The sequence below is a fragment of the Rhinolophus sinicus genome, linkage group LG11, assembly GCF_036562045.2.
Source record: "Rhinolophus sinicus isolate RSC01 linkage group LG11, ASM3656204v1, whole genome shotgun sequence".
Classification (NCBI taxonomy): Eukaryota; Metazoa; Chordata; class Mammalia; order Chiroptera; family Rhinolophidae; genus Rhinolophus; species Rhinolophus sinicus.
In genome coordinates, this window is record NC_133760.1 from 16,307,577 (window position 1) to 16,327,317 (window position 19,741).

At 46.6% G+C, this 19,741-nt stretch overlaps 1 protein-coding gene across 2 annotated transcripts; it reads left to right on the forward strand.

Annotated features, from left to right (window-relative positions):
- The first annotated feature begins 3,409 nt into the window (after nt 1-3,409).
- On the forward strand, nt 3,410-19,365 carry SLC7A9 (solute carrier family 7 member 9). 2 transcript variants are annotated; one of them, XM_019742714.2, is made up of 13 exons: nt 3,410-3,773; nt 4,376-4,525; nt 6,558-6,705; nt 6,982-7,224; nt 7,636-7,761; nt 7,994-8,093; nt 8,871-8,915; nt 9,408-9,531; nt 10,374-10,477; nt 15,637-15,733; nt 16,703-16,852; nt 17,799-17,973; nt 18,966-19,365. In XM_019742714.2, the coding sequence occupies exons 2-13, from the start codon at nt 4,439-4,441 to the stop codon at nt 19,028-19,030; spliced, it is 1,464 nt and encodes a 487-aa protein (XP_019598273.2). In that variant the 5' UTR covers nt 3,410-3,773; nt 4,376-4,438; the 3' UTR covers nt 19,031-19,365. The 2 variants fall into 2 exon arrangements, with proteins under 2 accessions (XP_019598273.2, XP_019598274.2); XM_019742715.2 differs by having other exon boundaries at nt 4,413-4,525.
- Nucleotides 19,366-19,741: the final 376 nt, after the last annotated feature.

The window sequence follows — 19,741 nt, forward strand, 5'->3', positions numbered from 1 at the left end:
TAAGCGCTTTTAAATTGTGCTTTCCTTGATAATTATTTTATGGTTAGACTGTAAATCCTTACCATTTAAAGACTTTGCTTATTCTGCTGACTCTTCACAAGTTCTTCCGGTTGGAACTCAGGTAGGTAAGTGAATACCTGTTATATGGTGTTTTGGGTCCTCCCAAAGCTCTGAGCTACTGTCAGCACCAATGGGAAGGAATGTAAGACCGAGTGAAACTGGGAACAGAAAAATGTTTGAAAACTTGGAGGCAGGTCTGGAACAAACTTTAAGTGGTAAAGAAAGATATAACATCTGTCTGAAGGTTTGACGCTGCCTCTGTCATGGAGGAAGGTGAATCAGAGGACAAGATGCCAAGAGGCTATGGAGAAATGGATTTACACTGCCAGACTAGACATGTCTTTAAAAACCATTGCAGGAGAAGGGAACCAGATATGCCCCAAATATAAGATGATCAAATAAAATGCAGGCGGTGTTAATGTCTTCTAACCTCAAGCATCTTTGCAATTGCAAAAAGCAGTTTGGAAGTGAAGGTTAAGCGCTTTAGCAGAAACTTAAATAATGGAGTTTATGGGGAAAAAATAACATGAAACTGATATAGGCCAAACAAAAGGGCTTCTCACTATAGAAACTCTAAGTTTTCTTTTCCCTAGTGTTTTGGCTCCATAGCCCCTGGTTATAATCAGTTTTCAAATCAGTTTCTTAATCATAAATAATAGATTGTTTCTAACCTGAATCACAGAAATCTCCTACCCGCTGCTTTAGATAATTACCCTGAAGCTTGCGATTAATGTCTGTTGACTATGCTCATTGTAGCACAGCGCTCTTTCCAGGCCTCGCTCCCAGGTGAACAGTAACCGAATGACCAGTTAAACCAGAAGAAAGGCCAGGCTCCATGAAGCCGAACAATTTTTCATCACGCAGTCACCCTGTGTCAGTGGCTTTGAGTCCTGCTTCTTGGGCCAACACGTTTAACTCTATTAACTAAAATGTCTCTCTCCTCATCTAGGGGCCATTGGGATACAAATGATGCCCCATCAAGACTTCCAGTACCTCCCGACCACAGAGGTCAACATGGTCCTCCAGGCGGACTTTGAGACCCCTTCTGCTCATCTAAGATCAGATAGGGCGAGAGTCCCGTGAATCCCCAGTAGGTAGGGACAACGGCCACACTCAGCAGGAAGCAGATACAGAAGAAGACATCTCCTGTCCCTCAGTGCCCCACAGAGACTTATGGGGGTCATGTTTCTCAAGGGGGACATAAGGCAGGCAGTTAGAGACAGGAACTGGGTCTCCAAGACACCTGGATACGTCAGGTAACATTCCTGCACGTCCAATATAGTCTACGGGAAATAACCACCCAAAAGACCTCCCCTCTCTGCCCAAACTTTCCCTTGTTTACCATAACCATTAGCCATTATTAGTCAAGCAGCCCCACGTCTAGAGAGGAGTAGCCCATTCTAGAAGAGAAGGAAATAAAAACTCCAAGTCCTCGCCAGTCAGTGCCTTTTGAGCCACTCTGTTGTCCGGGCCTGCTCTATGGTATCTGTTTGGAGTGCATTTCCACTTCTAATAAACTGCTCTTTCACCACTGTATTTCTGTGTCTCGTTCAATTCTTTGCTCAAGACGCCAAGACCCTGGACACCACGCCGAGAAGGGCCCGCTCTCCGGTAACAAAACTTCCTAGGAAATTCACTGTAAGAAGGATTGGACTGCAGTGAGGTGACACTTCCGACATGTAGTTGAAGAGCTCGACACACAATGAGCCAAAGGTTTGGAAGAAGAATTGGGGGGAAAATGTGTTTTTCAAACAAATCCAGATTATTTTCCCTGAGGTGGGGGGACTTATGCTAATTGGTGGAACACTCACTCTGCTGGGGAAAAAATGAAAAGAAGAAACAGTAGCTTTAAGAAATGAAACGCTCACCATTGACCAAAAATTAACTGAAATAGATTTCTGACCCTCAACAAAGCGTCCTCACCCCAAGATGGCCCAACTCAGCCCTCGGCAGAGGCCCAAGGAGACGGGAGCCTCTGCACTAACAGGCGCTGGAGTGGAATGGGTCACCTCTGCAGTCCTCACTTCCATGAGGGGCGTGTGCCGGTCGCATCCTCACCTTACAGAATGGAAACGTGATGCTTGGAGAGAGGCTAAGTAACCACGTGGCCGGTGGCGGTGGGGTATCGTACCCACCCACCCCCAACTTGGTTTCTGTTAGAATATCAGCCCTCTGGGGGCCACCTTGACCCAGGGAGTATATTCTGTATCGTCTTGTAAGTAGAGATGGGCCAGGAGTTGCGTTTGAGTGCAATTGCCGTGTTAGCAAATATTAGATTGGTGCAAAAGTCATTGCGGTTTAAAAGGTTAAAAATAATTGCAAAAACCGCAATGACTTTTGCACCAATCTAACACTTTGCATGTGGCTCAAAAAAGCCTGTGGGCAGGTCCAGTCTAGGGTGGCAGGTCCGACCCTGGCCTCTGGCCTCCATGCTCCTGGGGGAGGAGCCCATGAATGAGCACTCTGCTGGGGGCTCTGGCCATGACGGGCAGAGGAGCAGGTACCCTGATGGAGCATGGCCTTACTAAGGGGGTGGGCAACAAACTGCTAAATCAAGACCCTGACTGGGCCAGTAAGGGTCCCCACATTCTCCAGATAGCTTTAAGAGGCGGGCCTGAGAAACCTGCCCTTTTCTCAGGTCAGCCTGTCCCAAAATGCTCCCTAAATGGTCCCCAGTGATTCATATGGATATCTGGGATGCTGTTAAATTTACCCCCGTGCGACTTCCAAAGGAGCCAGCCCCATACCAGCAACAATGCTTCCTACTGGGCTTTTCCAGTCCCCGAGGAAGGCCTCATCTGAGACACGGGATTAGAGCTGCCGCCTCAGTCACCTTGCGTGGAAAGGGGTGGGTCTGCCCCCAGCCCCTCTGGGCACATCTGAACCTCCTCTGCTTCCTCAGAGAGCCAGACCTCTGAGTGGCGCCCAGAGCTCTGTGGCCTTGCTGTGCTTCTTTCCCTCTCGCAGCCTCAGTTTCCCTGTTCGTGGAGCTGATGACATTTTGTGCCTCTTTCCCCCTCCACTGTGGTGAACATGGGATTGGGCTACTCTAACAGCAGCAGGGTGTGTGGGTGCAGACGGGGCAGGATCTGTGGGATGCCCCATTGCAGTGTCTGCATTTTCCAAACTGTCTTGCCTTCTGGGTGGGACCAAAACCTGATTCCTGGCAAAGGTGAATGGGAAGGACTCTCCACCCTCCCTCCAGCTTGGTCAGACCAGGCCTCTGGGAGGAAATTCCTGGCTGGGGAAGAAAACATCTGCCCTGATTGATGAGTTACAAGCACGGGACTTCCTGTTTGTACTGCCCAGATGGAATTGTAAATATAGCCTATTAAAGTAATAAAAGAGTTGGTTCCAAAGTTTATTTCCTCTTGTTCCAGTCTTTAGAGAGAGTTCTCCTTAAGGGATGTTAGCTGATTTGGGGACATCTGGTTAAGGGGGGAAAAATTGATCTAGATACAAATCGACAAAGCAAAATTGTTTTTGGAAGAGAAACTGGGCTGCCTGACCCTCCCCTTTTTATGTGGTGCATCAAAGCTTCATTGCTTAAAGAGAAAAAAAAGGTGTTTAATAATTACCTTTGTTGACCTCTGTACCTTCTGGCTTCCTTCACTCCTGGGCACAAGATATGGCCATTGCTAGGGCACGACCGTGCAGACGCTGGCACTCAACTGCATGGGCAACTCCCTGGGCTCAACAAGGTCAAGAACAAGGTAAGACCGATGGGTGATGGGCAGGCTCGTCACTTTCCCGGTGAGGGACTGCAGAGGGACTTTATTTAGAGAAAGGGTAACGGACGTGACCATCCGCTACTGAAGCCTTGCACCGATTTTCCTCAGCAATTTTTTTCATTCCTTGCATCACTCAATGAAAAACATCTACACGGCGGATCTATTATGTGCCTTAATCTTGGAAAGTAATTATGAGAAAAGCATTCCTTCCTCAGACTTGGTTCTACTGAGTATACTCCAGAAATATTTACTACTAAGTGAAATATTTTTTACTTGGGGAAAAATGAAGTTGAACCAAAGAGGTAGAATGACTTTCAAGCGTGTCCTTGCTGTGGATTAGGAGCTCAGAGGAGCTTGTGTCTAAGGGGGAAGGTTTGGAAAAGAGCAGGGGAGCCCCGTTCCCAAGGCCTGAGGAGCAGTCATGAATTGTTATTCCGGGGACTGAGAAGACTATCCCTAAGGGGTCAACAACTGCACTTTCCTGAAACGATAGCTGATAATTTGCTTTTGGAGTCAGTGTCCACCACGCAGGTGCAGGTGCGTTAGAGCCCTCGCTGAGCTCCCGTTTGCATCTTGTCTGCTAGAGCATTTGCTGAATCAAGACCCATGCCCTCCTTGCAGCCTCCTAGAACTGGCAGGAGGTAAACATGGAGGAGACAAACCTGAGAAAAAGGAGAGAAGATGAGAAGTCAATCCAGAGTGACGAACCCAAGACCACAAGTCTCCAGAAGGAGGTAAGACAGTGCCTGCAGGCAAGCCCCTTCCCAGGTCAGTCGGGGTGTGTTAATGAGAAGCAATGGGGAGAAGTGCCCACTGAACTCTGATTTGTACAGTATGTATCTAAATGAACAATGTTTTGCACTTCTTTCCTTCTTGCCGGTGAGCTGAGCATATTCTTGCAAAGTTAGTGCACGTGTGCCTCTGTGCACTGGGCAAGCATGGAGGGGCTGGTGTCTGCTCAGCCCGCTGGCCTCTGTAGGGATGGTCAGAGAGGGCCTAGTGAGGGTTGAGTCCCCTTTATAGCATCTTCAGCAAATATCTGCCCCTCTTATGCTTGAATGATGAAAATTTCCCATTCCTGCTTAAGTGAGCCTAGCTGGGGTGGTGAGTTTGACATGGGTGTGACAGGCGATCCCTCTGAGTCGGAATATAGTAAGGGCTGGACTTGGAGGTGCCTGAAGCCTTAGGAAGTGGGGAGAAACTGTGTAAGATGGGGCTGGCACTGGGGTGGGGGAGGGGAGTAGAGGCCAAAAGGAGTTCAGCGCTCCACACTGAGCAGCGCTGGTCCCAGGTGTGGACGGTGGCTGCAGGAGGTGAGCATGGAGGAACAGGCTATAGGCTCACAGCGTGAGGAGAGAGGGCCCCAGAGCAAGATCAGAGTGGCTTCATGAACAGGACGAGTGGGCTGAGCGCTGGGTGGAGCCTCCAGGAGCTCCCATGCCTGGCAGCACAAGGATGGAGGGAGGAGGGATGGGGGATTGACATGGGAGGCGGCAGGGCGTGGCTGTGGGGTGGCCTGGGATCTTGGGACCCCAGAAGTCAGCTGACAGGCAGCAACAGCCTCCCTTTCAGCACGAAAAGAGCAGCACTGAGCTAACCCCAGGCGAGTCCTACACCCAGATAGCGTGGGGCGAACTCAGACCTCAGCAGGAGGAAGGATTCCGGGACCCGAGGTGTTGGTGAGCCGACCCCAGCCGTTAGAGGAGGCAAGCTGAGCCCAGAGGCCAGGATGGAAGCTGACTCTGCTCCCTGGGACCCCTCCTTCAATTGTGTGTGTCCATTGGTAGCAAGTCTTGTTCTCTGGGCTCTAAAACTGAGCACAGCCTCTACCCAGACAGGGGGACACAAGGCGTTCAACTGGGAATCCAGAAATCAGGCTGTTGGCTTCTGAGGGCTGACGTTATAAGTAGGGCCCCGAATCAGACATTTTCTCCCTTTCAAAGTGTTTTTCTTTCTTGATTCATGTATAATTTACATACAGTGAAATGTGCAGATCTTGAGTTCACTTGAATAAGTTTTGACAAACTGATACCCCAGAAGGTTCCCTCTTGCAAGCCCTCTCCCGGGAGGCCCCCCCACCTGAGCTCTGTCCCTGCTTAGTTTTGCTTGTTCTGGAACTTCATCGAAATGGAATCAAACGGTGTGTGTCTGAGCTGGAGCTTGTAAATAGGAAGCTCCTACTCTACAAAATGGCATCAGAGGGAGTTCACAACCCCCGAGTGGTCCTGTCCCTGGAGGCCTCCGTTGCTCACCCCCACCCCGCCCCGTGACATCCCTGGCCAGGACCCCAATCCCTGATGTCACCCTTAGCTGTGGGGGAGAAGCTCCATTCTGCTCTGCCAAGCTGAGAAGCACGTTCCCAGAGCCTTTTTTGTTGGGACTGTTTGCTAAATCAGCCTTTACCACCTGAGCCCCTTTGGCCAGGGTGGTAAGGGCAGTGTTGGTGTATAGGACCTGAGCCAGGTCCACCCCCACTGGCTGTATAACCCTGGGCAGGAACGTAAGCTCTCTGTGCCTCTGTTTTCTCTTCTGTAAAATGGGTACGATAGTGGTATACCCGACTCATGGACTTAGTATGAGCAAAGCCCCAGGAACAGCACCCTGGTGTTACTCCAACAACAGCACAGGGTGAAAGCCCCTGGGTCAAGGCGGGGTTCACTTGGGGCTACATGGGCCGCACCCATGGGAGGGACGGAGGGAGGGAAAGAGAAGGCTGGATCCGGTGGGTGCCGTGTTAACGCTTCTCTTCCTTCCTCCACATCCGAGGTGGGCCTGCTCAGCGGCATCTGCATCATCGTGGGCACTATCATCGGCTCTGGGATCTTCATTTCCCCCAAGTCTGTGCTCAGCAACACGGAAGCCGTGGGGCCCTGTCTCATCATATGGGCGGCCTGTGGGATACTTGCAACACTGGGTAACAAAGACGCTGCTCCCTGGCCAAGTCTCCTGTTGAATGTGGGGCCAGGCTATCTAAGCGCTAGCTTCTGCTGCTGGGGTCCCTTTCAATGCTGATGCACAAACAGATGTAAATCGGGCTGCACCGAAATATCCAATGGCCAGAACTCAGGGTAGCCCAATGAGAAGCAGCATGGTGGCCCCTGTGAGCCTAGCCCCCGGAGGGAAGGAGGGCTCTCTCCCCCAGGGCGACACCTCACCAGGGGCTTGGGGTCCCCTGCTCTCTGTGTTCCAGGTGCTCTGTGCTTTGCAGAACTTGGTACAATGATCACCAAGTCGGGGGGTGAATACCCTTACCTGATGGAGGCCTTCGGCCCCATCCCTGCCTATCTGTTTTCCTGGACCAGCTTGTTCGTCATAAAGCCCTCATCCTTCGCCATCATCTGCCTCAGCTTTTCTGAGTACGCTTCTGCGCCCTTCTACTCAGGCTGCAAGCCTCCTGAAGTTGTCGTTAAATGCCTGGCTGCTGCTGCCATCTGTGAGTACCACATCTGCCACCCTGGGCAGGGGTCAGAAAAGACCTGACACAGACGAGGTGGGGACACTCTGGCCTCAGCTCCTGCACACCCAGGAAGTAGTTGAGTGAGCTCATGGAGAGGTGAGAGGCGGCGCAGGGTCTAGCTTTGGCCCAAAGCCTGTCGCCCTTTGCTGCCCCTGCTCCGCAGGGGTGGGAGCTGTCAGGGAGCCGGAGCTGCACTGTCTGCAGGGCAGCGCTGTGCTGGGGCCTGGCTGCTTCGCTATCATCCCCAATTTCAAAGGTCGTCATCAGGAGCATCTGACAAATGTGGTGGAGAGGGGAGGTTGGGGGGATCGGAAGGAGCCCCCTCCAGGGCCTGGAGAACGGAGTAGGTGTTGAGCCCACACACACAGAATGCTGCTCTCTTCCCAGTACTCATCACCATGGTGAACGCACTGAGCGTCCGCCTAAGCAGCTACGTCCAGAATGTGTTCACAGCGGCCAAGCTGGTGATCGTGGCCATCATCATCATCAGTGGACTTGTCCTCCTGGCTCAAGGTGACCTTCTGCGGGAGGGGAGGGTGGGCGCCACACGGCACAGGCCTCCTTTTTATGTGGAGGTCTTGCTGCTAAGCCTATCTCTAAGGCAGGAACTCAATAGAAAGAATCTTTAGTTTCCCAACTTTTCAGAGTTTGTTTAATAACCTGAGGTCATATACCTACTTTCACATGAAGACGATGCAAAGTCCCACTTTGGTAAGTTGACATCCACTGTCTGGCTTAATTACAGGAAATACAAAGAATTTTGAAAATTCTTTTGAGGGCACAAAACTGTCCGTGGGAGCCATTGGTCTGGCATTTTATAATGGACTCTGGGCATACGACGGATGGTAAGTCGCTCCTAAGACGTCACACGTCTGGTTGTGGGTTCTTTAGGCCACCTTAACTGAAACCATGTGGAAAGTAATGACTTCTCCTTCCCTTCTGGGGTTTGGTGGGACACTAAAATTCACCCTCACATCTCTCCTTTGTTAAGCACCTCACCCTTCTGTCCTCCTCGGACCCCAGAGCCACAGAGACACCTACCCCTTTCTCAGTCCCTCATGTGGCACCAGCCCTTGACAGAGTGGCCTGTGAGCAGGCAGTAGTGGGCTTGGTGCCACAGGCGGCAGCAGACACAGGCTCAGCCGATCTGGGGGCAGACAGGACAGTCCAGGCACTCGGCAAGGCAAGAATATTCAGCAGCACGTCTGTTTCCAACTTGGAAATGCTGGGTTTAGTAGAAGAGATCTGCTCGTGTCCTTTAATGAAGAAGTGTGGCTGGTCTTTCCCTCATGCAAAGAATCTGCAGGTTTCTCTCTTTTCAGACAAAGAATTTTCCATTTTTTCAAAGCACCTTGGGGACTCGTTACAGCCAATAATTCTTGAAAATGCTCATGATTCCCATGGAGGGCAAAGACTTACCAATTAACGGATGTGCAGATATTTGTAGGGCCCCTCCCCTCCCCCAGTCACCTGGGGGGTGATTTCTGTGAAAGAAATTACCCCAGAATTCCTGAAGGAGAATTCTCTCTGTGGTGGAGAATCTTCAACGAGGCCAACAATTTTTATTTTGTGTTTCACAATCTTAGCAACATATATTACTCATGCTGCTTTTCTTACTCTAGGAATCAACTCAATTATATCACAGAAGAACTTAGGAACCCTTTCAGGTGAGAAAGCCGAGTCAGGGCAGGAGACAATGGACAGGCTAGCGTATTTCTTTCCTCCCGAGCGAAAGGGAAACCGCTTCCCCCCATTATTCTAGATCCCCTTCCAGACATTGCATGGTTTTTTGTAAGCTCATTTCTGCCCCTTAAGAGTTTGGTTTGGTTTTGGGTAGTGGAATGGTTGCTGAGAGAAAGGAAGAACTCTAACTTTATCTCTGGCTCATTTTTGCTTTATAAACAATTCAAGTAAAACAATTCAATTTACTTCCCTGGAGTCTTAGAGAGGGAGGGTTCTTTCTCATTTGAAGATGTCACATGTCCCCGCTGGGGTCTGGCTACTGCACAAGCCCCCTGCATGGGTGGGCCTCTGGAGGGCAGCTGTGCCCCCAAGCCCCCAGGTGGAAGGCTGGTGGGGGTGGGTGGGACAAAAACAACAATCCTGTGAGTCCCTCAAGGGATGCTGTGATCTGACCCCCACGTATCTCCCCCTCCCAGAAACTTGCCCCTGGCCATCATCATTGGGATCCCGCTGGTGACAGGGTGCTACATCCTCATGAACGTTTCCTACTTCACTGTGATGACAGCGACGGAGCTCCTGCAGTCGCAGGCGGTGGCTGTGGTGAGTGCCCAGGTGTCAGAGCTGTGCACACTCTGTGGGAAGGGAACAGGCAAAGTATACACGCTCAAGCTGAGTATGCTCACGGGGGAGGAGCGAAATAATTGTCTAGGACAGAGGGACAGTGACCAGGTTAGGGCAGCACCCACGACCCCCCGAGGTTAAAGGCCGCCAGCAGGTGGGAGGTTCCACTTGCCAGCACACCAGCATCCTGGGTGCGGACACAGTGTTAGCTGGACCAGCGCTGGAGTTTTGACAGACACGTCTGAGGGAGAGAAAGGGCAAGGGAATCATTGAAGGAGGGAGTTGTGATAATGGGAGTTGTAATAGTGGGTTGTGGAATTTAAGCTGGGAAAGGAGGGAAGTGAGGATTTGAGGGATGGATGTAAGAGGCGGTGTTAAAAGTGGGTGGGGTCCATGTGCTGGAGGCTGGGTGGAGTTGGGGTAAGACAGGAAATGAACTAGAAACAATGAGGTGGCAGGGAGGGCGAGCGTGGGGCGATGCAGTCTTGGTTATGGTGAGGTTACGGGGCTGCGGTGGAGGGAAAATAGGTCATTCTGAGTGAGGGGCCACGTTAGTGAGAGGCCAGGGTGTCCAAATGATGCTAAGATGACTAAGAATTATGACAGGTGGATGAGAGCTTTCTGTTAACATCAGAAGATACTGAGATGCTCTGAAGAGGAGTCAAGAGGCCCAGTTGTTTCCCTCCCATGTGGTTCTCTGCCAGAGGCTGTGCCCATCTAGGGGGTAGGGACCCAGGTCCTCTGGGACAGCACAGTGGCTTTCTTGGGACCCATAGGGGACATGGCAAGACCCTCAGGCCTCTTCTCATTTCTTTCACTAGACGTTTGGTGACCGTGTTCTCTATCCAGCCTCCTGGGTCGTTCCACTCTTTGTGGCATTTTCCACCATCGGTGCTGCTAACGGGACCTGCTTTACAGCGGGCAGGTAGGGGAACCGTGGCATTCCCCCTAGGGGACGGAGGCACCAGAGCCAATTCCACACTTGAGGAAGATAAGTCTCAGGGCTCAATTCCTTGGGGCTATGCCGGGCTAAATCCCTCTTGGCACAAGCAGGAAACCCCAAGTGCGGACAAGCTTGCACACTGGTATGGACATGGCTGGCCCCATGAATTAAGGCCCTGGTTCCTCGTCACGGGAACAGTACTGCCAACTCCGGCGCTAGGCAGAGTCTGGTGACATGGGGGAGAGAGGCACTGGTTTACATGTAGTTCTTTTCCCCTTGTACTTTTTTTTCACCTAATGATATTTCTTGAATAACTTCTGTTACTATTAATACAACCTAGACCAGGGACTGGCAAACTTTTCCTTAAAGGTCCACATAGTGACTGCCACAGCTACTCAACTCTGTCTTCATGGCCTGAAAGCGAACGGCTGTGGTTCTGTTCCACTAAAACCTTATTTAGATGAACTGGCAGAGTTTGCCAGCCCTGCCGACCGTTTTGACCTACTGATCTAGAGACAGTTCACAGCTGTGTCATAATCTACTTCACAACTTAGCATAACTTAACAGGACGTCCACCCACGGGTGATGTGGGGTTATTTTCTCACGGGTGATGTGGGGTTATTTTCATCAACACTGTTGCTGGGAACATTCCCGAATACATCTTTATCCAGTTGTCCAGCATTCTGAGTGGACATATTTCTGGTGAAATCGCCGAATGTTATACACTGATATACTGAAAAAAATGAAACACAGACCACAAAATCATTCTGCTAAGCTGTATCAAAATACAGGTAGTGCTAGTCCTGCAACTTCTTCAAAAGTATTTTGGCCAGATTCTTTGCATTTCAATATATTAATTTTAGAATCAACTTGTCTATTTCTAAAAAAAAAACCTTTGGGGATTTTGATGAGCGCTGTGCTAAATCTATAGATCAACTTGGAGAGGACTGCAATTTGAAAGTACTGGTTCTTCCAATCTATGCACATGGACTCTCCATTTCTTTAGGTCTTCTTTAACTTCCTTCAAAAATTTTTTTTAGGTTTCAGTATACAGTTCTTGTACATATTTTGTCCAATTTACCCAAAAATATTTTGTATTTTTTAATGCTTTGTAAATGGTATTTTTTAAAATATAAAGAATTTTAGATTCTGATCATTTATCCATAGAAACACAATTTTATCAGCTCTATTGAGGTGTAAATGCCATAAAACTCACTTTGTAATTATACAATTCAATGATTTTAATAAACTTATAAAGCTGTGCAAACATCATCACAATCCAATTCCAGAACACTCCCATTAATCCCCACTCTCACCTCCCACTCTAGGCAACCACTGATCGCTTCTGTGTCTATAACTTTGCCTTCTCTAGACATTTCGTCTAAATGGAATGATACAGTATGTCATTTGCATCTGGCTTCTTTCACTTAGCATATTTTTTTTGGATTTCATCTGTGTCATGGCATGTATCAGTTCAGTTCTTTTCATTGATGACTAGTGTTCTATTATACGGATGAACCACATTTTGTTTTTCCATTCACAGGTGATGGAGGTTTGGATTGTTTTGGGTTTGGGTCATTATGAATAAGGCAGCTATGAACATTCATGTGTATGTCTTTGTATGGACATATATTGCATTTCTCTTGCGCAGATTCCTTGGGATAGAATTTCTGGGTCATATAGTAACTTTATGATTGACTTTTAAAGAAACTGCTTAACTGTTTTCCAAGTGGTTGTCCCATTTTAATTTCTAAAAACAATGCATGAGGGTTCCAGTTTCTCCACATCCTTACCAACATTTGGTATTGTCTTTTTGATTGCAGTCATTTCTAGTGGGTATTACTGTATCATTGTAAATTTGCATTTCCCTAATGACTGCTGATATTGAGCTTCTTTTCATGTGCAATCACATATCTTCTGGTGAAATATCTACTCAAATCTTTTGTCCATTTTTAAAATTGTTATTGAGTTGTAAAAGTTCTTCATATATTATGGATACAAGTCCTTTATCAGGTATCCTATTTGCACCTATTTTCCCCCAGTCTGTGGCTTCTCTTCTCATTTTCTTAATGGTGTTTTTGAAACACCAATGTTTTTAACTTTGAGAAAGTTCAGTTTATCAATTTTTTTCATATGTCATGCTTTTGGTATCATATGCAAGAACCTTTGCCAAACCCAAGGTCATAAAGATTTTCTCCTCTGTTTTCTCCTAGACGTTTTGTAGGTTTATCTTTTATATTTCTTTAGGTATGTTATCCATTTTTAGTTACTTTTGTATAACTCTGTACCTGCGCAGTTTGGGGGTTGTACTTGTGCTATACTGAATTATGTTGGATATAATTTTATGGGGTTAAATCCAAGATCTTTGCTTCCTGGTTTCTGAGTTTTCTATCTCACATAGACAAACCTTCCCCTCTCCTTTTCAAGGATACTCCACCTGTTTACTTCTAGCGTTTTTTCCTTTCCGTTTTTTTTTGTTGTTTATTTATTTTATTTGGGTGTGTTTTTTCCAGGACCCATCAGCTCCAAGTCAAGTTGTTGCCCTTCAATCTAGTTGCAGGGGGCACAGCCCACCATCCCATGCAGGAATTGAACCAGCAACCTTGTTGTTAAGAGCTCGCGCTCTAACCAGCTGAGCTTTCCAGCCGCCCCTACTTCTAGCGTTTTACTTTAGCTCTTTGATCAATCTGGAATGCATTTTGATGCGAGGCATACATCTCACTTTTTTCCCCAAACCTGTACCTGTTGTTCCAGTATTTATTGAAAAATCCACCCTTTCCCCTACTGGTTTGAAATGCCACCATTCCCATTCCCAGTGTACTTGGTTCACTTTGTTTCACTGATAGGTCTTTCCCTGTGCTATTATCACACTTCTTCCACATTTCACAGCTTTAGTGATGCACCATCTGGTAGGCCTAGCGCTCCCACCTTAGTTTTCTCCTTCCTGTTTATCATTCCAGATGCACTTAGAATAATTCTGTCCAGTTCCAAAAGTCCTGCTTGCATTTTGAGAGCCTGGGATTTATATATTGATCTATGGTGAACTGCTGGGATTGAGAGTGATTTCAGCATCGTCCGAGTCTGTCCCCCCACCTGGCAACCCCTCTGCTTCCGTTTGCCCTGATTTGTTCTGGGAATTTACCTTAATACCATTTCCATTGAGTTTTTAATCGATGGGCCTTTTTGGCCTTTGTATTCCTGGCTTCTAATTTTATTGTATTGTAGTGAGCATGTGTGCTCTTTATGCTATCGTTTCTTTGGAATTTTAAGACTTCCCTTGTGGCTTACTGCAATTTTTATGTTTCCTACAGTCTTGAAAATGACGCGTATTCTATTAACTTCTAGATTCTTTATCATGAAGCGGGTACCTTGACTGTTCAAATCTTCCACTCATAACAGATTTTTGCCTGTTTTTTATTATCTTCTTGGTACTGTTCCCCTTTTCAGTAGGAACTCCCCTCTTTTTGCCTGAAATGTTTTTGTCTGATATTGATATTGCTTAATCAGCTGTCTTTAGACTGCTATTTTTGGTAACATGTCCCATCCGTTTCATCTTCAGCCTCTCAGTGTTATCAGGCTGTGGCTTGTGTCTCTTTCAACAAATCCCACCCGAGCCTGTAGCCAGGCAAGCTGAATCAGATCACAGCTAAGGTGACTACTGCTACAGCTGGAGTAATTTCTACCCCATTCTTTTGTGTTTTCTTGCCTTTTAAAAAAAAATCTTATTCTGACTTATTACCCATCCAATTACCTTTATTCCTTTTTTTCTTCTGCTGATGTGGAAGGTGTATTTCTATTCTTTTACAATTACCCTTAAAATTTCACGTGAATACGTAAGAGTGCACCAGTATCTCAGTTCTCTTCCCCGTCAGGCCGTCCCTTTCCTATCGCCCAGTTTCCCAGCAACACCTTGTCTATAAACCCATCCCTCTAAAAAAAGTTCATCATGACAAAAGTGAAAAATCTAATACTTACATACATACCAACATGTTTTACTGCTGTTTCCTTAATGTTGCTTCTTCAATCAACAACTTCTGAGTTCAGTTTTTTGTTGTTGTGAATTTTTTAATAGTTTCCAATGAGGATTAGAGAATAGTCAATGTCTTATAGCTCTTGTTTATCTAAAAATGTATTTACTTGACCAGTAGTCTTGAATGGTAGCTTAGTTACACAAAATTCTAATCTGAAAATCCATTTCCTTCATGACTGAAAAAATGATTTCTCATGAAATGTCTGCTATTGTCCTAATTTTGTAATCTTTTAAGTTCAGGAGCTTTAAATTGTTTGCTTTTTTCTTTCCACTCTAATGTTTATATCTGGGTGCTTTTATTTTTCTAGAATGGGACTCAGTTTGAAGGCTGAGTTTTTCAATTCTGTAAAAGCTCCCTGCTCTTCTTTGAACTTGCCTTCCTTACCCCATTCAATGTACTTGAGCTTCTTCCTGTTTCTCCCATTAATTTCCTGCCCATATTTTTCATTTCACTATGCTCTGTACTCAGATCCAGCCTCTAATATATTTTTCTACTTGTATCTAATTTATCTGTTGATTAAATTTTTAGTTACAGTAACTTTGGGGGCGGGGTTCTTTAGCTCTTCCCTTTTTCTCTAACACTTGAAACATAGTTTTTCAGATTAATGAACCCTGAGGAGTTCTTGGGGGAACTGGGCTACTTGTTTGCACCTGTTGATTCTCTTTTCAAGTCGATTTCTTTTTTCATGTGGAAATTCTGTACAGCTTGGACATAGGAAGTGCAGACACTTCTGTGTTTGCTTGTGTCAAGTGCTCCAAGCACTGGGTCCACTGGCCCTGGACTACTTTTTACATGTGTTTCTTGCATAACTTTCAGGTCTCAGATCAGGTATCTCCTCATTGAAAGGGCCTCCCCAAGCCATCCCCACCCTTCCCCCACCCTCTTAGGTGACTCCACTGCACCAGGATGCATTGCTCTCACACACATCTAATCACCCCACTCACTGCTCCTCACTCAAAACTCACCCACCCCCCGCCCCTCACCCCCACCCCAGATGCCGGTCTCCCACCTGAAGACACCGGGGCCACAACTTAGTCCCTTTCTCTTGGGCAGTGATGGTGCAGCAGCCTACGCCCTTATAAGCCGATTTCTGTATTACTGCTTTTTCAGACTGGTTTACGTTGCAGGCCGGGAAGGCCACATGCTGAAAGTGCTCTCTTACATTAGTGTCAAGCGCCTGACTCCAGCGCCTGCCATCATCTTTTATGTAAGTATGAATTCCACCATGAAAACGCCCCCGTAAAGGCAGGGGATCCCTCCATTTGGATGAAGTAAAGCCGTATTGCTAAGCCAGATGACCCAGGTTCCCTTAGTCCTCAACATGAAACAGGTGTATAAAAAAAGCCCAAGATAATTCAAACTATTTACCTAACTTCTACTCTGTGTTCTGAATTTATTCACGAGAGACACTGTGTGACCTGCCAAGCCTGTACCTTCTACACTTCTTACATGTATATTTGTATGTCCTGGATCCCAGGAAACAAACTACAAAAACCCACTAGCTTCTGGGAAAAGAGAAGAAGGCATTTTACACGGTGGTTACTGACAAGAGCTTCTCATTATGGTCCAGTAATTTAGAAGTCACAGGATCCTTGTGTAGTAATGGCCCTGTGACATCTTCTAATGGGATGTTCTCAGTGGGACAGTCCCTGGTTGTGTGCGCCTGTCTTGGGCACTTCCAGGCTGTCCACACCAGCCTCAGGGCCAGATTCCTCCTTTCACCTCCAGAGGAGAATCACTACTCTCTGTCAACCTCCTCCCTCTGAAGATGAGGGACCAGACCCAGAATTGCAAGGCCCTTAAGAGTTACAAGGCACAGCCAATGCAGGTCAAGACCAGACCCAGACAGCTTGACTCATAAGCCAGGGCCCTTTCCTGTGATGACAGTTCTCTGGAAGGAAAATTCATAATTAGGAAGCTGGTGCAATATACATACATATTTGGTTTTTCCCCTGCTTAAAATCGCTACTTCAGAGAAGCACAAATCTTCCAATTCCTTTCCATCAGGCCTCAAAGAGAATGCCTATCTCAGCCAAAGTCTGGTTAAACCCCAAATATAATGGGGTTTCTTTCATGCTGAAGTGTTTACCCACAGGAAAAACTGCTTCTTCAGTCTTCTGTGATAAGAATGTTTTTATGTACTAATGACCTAAGAATTCATTCTTCTTTCTACTAGGGTATCATAGCGATTATTTATATCATTCCTGGTGATATTAACTCGTTAGTCAACTACTTCAGTTTTGCTGCATGGCTATTTTATGGCTTGACGGTTCTAGGACTAATTGTGATGAGGTTCACGAGGAAAGAATTGGAAAGGCCTATCAAGGTAGGTTTAGTGCCCCAAATGTCCCAAGTGCTTTGCTTTTTTGAACTGAATTAGATAGAGGTAACTATTGTCAATTCTAGGGGCATGCTATTTCCACCCTGACTCTACTCTTCTCTTGAATATCCTACTTTAGAGTGAGGTTTGCTCCTCTATTCATTTCATATTATAGCTTATGAACCATTAGCCATCTAATGACTAATTTATTAAGTTCTCAAGAATAGCTGTGACCTGTCTCTCTAGCCAGAGCTAGAGGTATGGACCATTCTGAGAGTTCTAGTATCTATCAAGCATATGCTTTTCATACACTTACGGGGAGTTCTGAACTGTGGCCGCAGGCCCATTCCTGGGCATGCGACCACTCAGTCACACCTGCAGTCTGTTTGGACTCCCTCCCAACCCCGAACACATTGATTGGCCTCAGAGATTCAAAAGTGGGACAGTGAGACCTTAAGTGCCTCGGGATGTGATACAAAAGGAAGTGTACAGCTCCAACCGGACGTGTTCTTGTCTCCAGGTCTAGCCACCAGCTTATAGAAAATATGAGGGCTAGAGGAGCATGTTACCAGGCAAAACTAGAATTAAGACATTGTACAGGACAAATTCCTACAACAAATCCATGACAAGATAAAAAAACAGGGGGAAGGAATGAACATGTTAAAAAATCATGTCCTCTTCAGTTAGAGATGTATACTGACTATGATACAGGTAAAATGGCACAAAGTTTGGGCATTTTCTTAATAATCTAGGGAAAAGAACAAAAGAAGGTAGAGTAGACGAAGTAAGATTGGCAAAATTACTTAAATATTACTGAAATTGGAGAAGGGTACCTTGGGTTCATTACATTCTCCTTTATAAAAATACCCATATTTTGGTCTTGAATGAAAAATTGCTAATAGAAAACGAAGGCACATGGTCAAATCATGACACCAGGTTGTTTTGCTCACAGGTGCCCATTTTCATCCCCATCTTGGTGACTCTTGTGTCCCTGTTTTTGGTTTTGGCCCCAATCATCAGTGAACCTGCGTGGGAGTATCTCTACTGTGTGTTATTTATGCTGAGCGGCACTATATTTTACTTCCTTTTTGTCCACTATAAGTTTGGATGGGCTCAGAAGATCTCAAGTAAGTATCACCAGAGGGACAATTCTGCCACTGGGGAAGCGCCGACACGCCCGGCATCCTGCAACCACATCTGTCCTGATTCCACCAAGACTTCCTTAGCGCAAGGTCTAGGGCAGCTCACAAGTTTCACCTCTTGGCGAGGATACACGGCTCCTTACCCTCAGGGTGACACCTCTGGGCTCCACCTGGGGCCTCCTCCTTTGTTCACGTCAATTACTGACACAAGCAGGGAGGGGAGCCTCATTTTCCTTTTAATTTTAAAACACATGTAACATAAAATTTACCATCTTAACCATTTTGGGGTTCAGTAGTGATAAGTATATTCCCTCTGTTGTGCATCCGACCGTTTTCTTTTGCCGCATACACAGACATCATGTGAGAGGCTCACAGCAGCATCCCAGGGACACCCAGAAAGAGACCGAGTTGGGATGAGGGCCCGCCCCTTCTGAGGCCAAGGCCACAGCTCTTGCTTTCCACTCAGCCATCCTGGTTCCTCAGCTACTTGAAGACAGTTGTTTAAAAGTTTAGGTACACAGCCACTTTCACTTTGAAAAAGCGGTACCCAAAGTACATCAAAGGGACTCTCTAAATATTCAACTCTTGGTCAGGGGTAAATATATACATATAATTGAGTCATTCATATCTTTCCTATTAATTGTTTGGTGGCAATAAAATAGTTAGCAGGTTCCTAGTGCTTTCATGGGAAATAACTTATACCCAAAGAACCACTGTAGATGCCGGGATGGTTCTGACTGCCTCCCACCGCCGTGTCGCGGTGTCCCCGGAGCGCCCAGGTTCTAACAGGGGACACACCGCCATGAAGTACTAGGTTGGTGCAAAAGTAATTGCGGTTTAAAAGGTTAAAAATAATTGCAAAAACCACAAGTATTTTGTACCAACCTAATAACAATATCACCTTTCGCCGATAAGCAGGGCAAAGTTAATTTAATTACAGTTTCCTAACTGCACTTTTTGATGGCTTTTCACTCCAGAGCCTTTCACCATGCACCTGCAGCTGCTCATGGAAGTTGTCCCATCAGAGGAAGCTCCACAGTAACAAGCTCATTCACCGGTGGCCCAGTCCAAGCTGTGATGACTTTATTTTTGTAAGCAGTATTTGTAGTTATTTCTTCCTGATGTTTTTCTTAAGAAACAAATGTATTCAGATGTTTCGATATTGGTACTTTTAACATCGTCAATTCTCTAGGGGGTTGGGGGCAGCTTCTAGATAGGCGCCGTGATGGTGTCTGCTAAGTTAACAGGCGCCGATGTGACCTAACAGGAGGCTGACGGCCAGGGAAGGGCTGAATGAAAACCACTACCATTATGACGGCAACTCTTTAACAAGGGGCACATCACACCTACTTAAATAAAGGATATTCATTCAACTCAGTGATCCAAAAGGCATACATAGTTTTTTTTTAATATAAAATTGCTTTTGTATAAACTTTTGCTTTGATTGAAATAGACTTTTAAGATATGAACGTACAGATGTTTTACCACTTCACCCTCCCTCCTCCCCAAAGTCTTGGCATCCCCATAGTTAGCCTGGGATGTACAGGGAGGTCCATTCCGGCTGAGTGTGGAGGTCCCCGCTGCAAAGCAGACTGTCGGGCACCGTTGGGAACCACAAGGGACACAGCAATCACTGGTCGGTGTCACTGGCTCCCCAGCAGCCTTCACTGGCATTGTGGTCAAACCAGAGAGCATGGGGAATAAATTCTATTTTGCATTTGGCACTTAGGTACAATCCTGTCTAAAAGTATGC

Bases quoted from the DNA above. Each gene is read 5' to 3' on its own strand.
- SLC7A9 (XM_019742714.2), top strand. From the start codon at position 4,439: ATGGAGGAGACAAACCTGAGAAAAAGGAGAGAAGATGAGAAGTCAATC. The intron at 4,526-6,557 runs GTAAGACAGTGC...TCCACATCCGAG, and splicing joins CCACAAGTCTCCAGAAGGAG to GTGGGCCTGCTCAGCGGCAT. The intron at 8,094-8,870 runs GTAAGTCGCTCC...TTCTTACTCTAG, and splicing joins CTCTGGGCATACGACGGATG to GAATCAACTCAATTATATCA.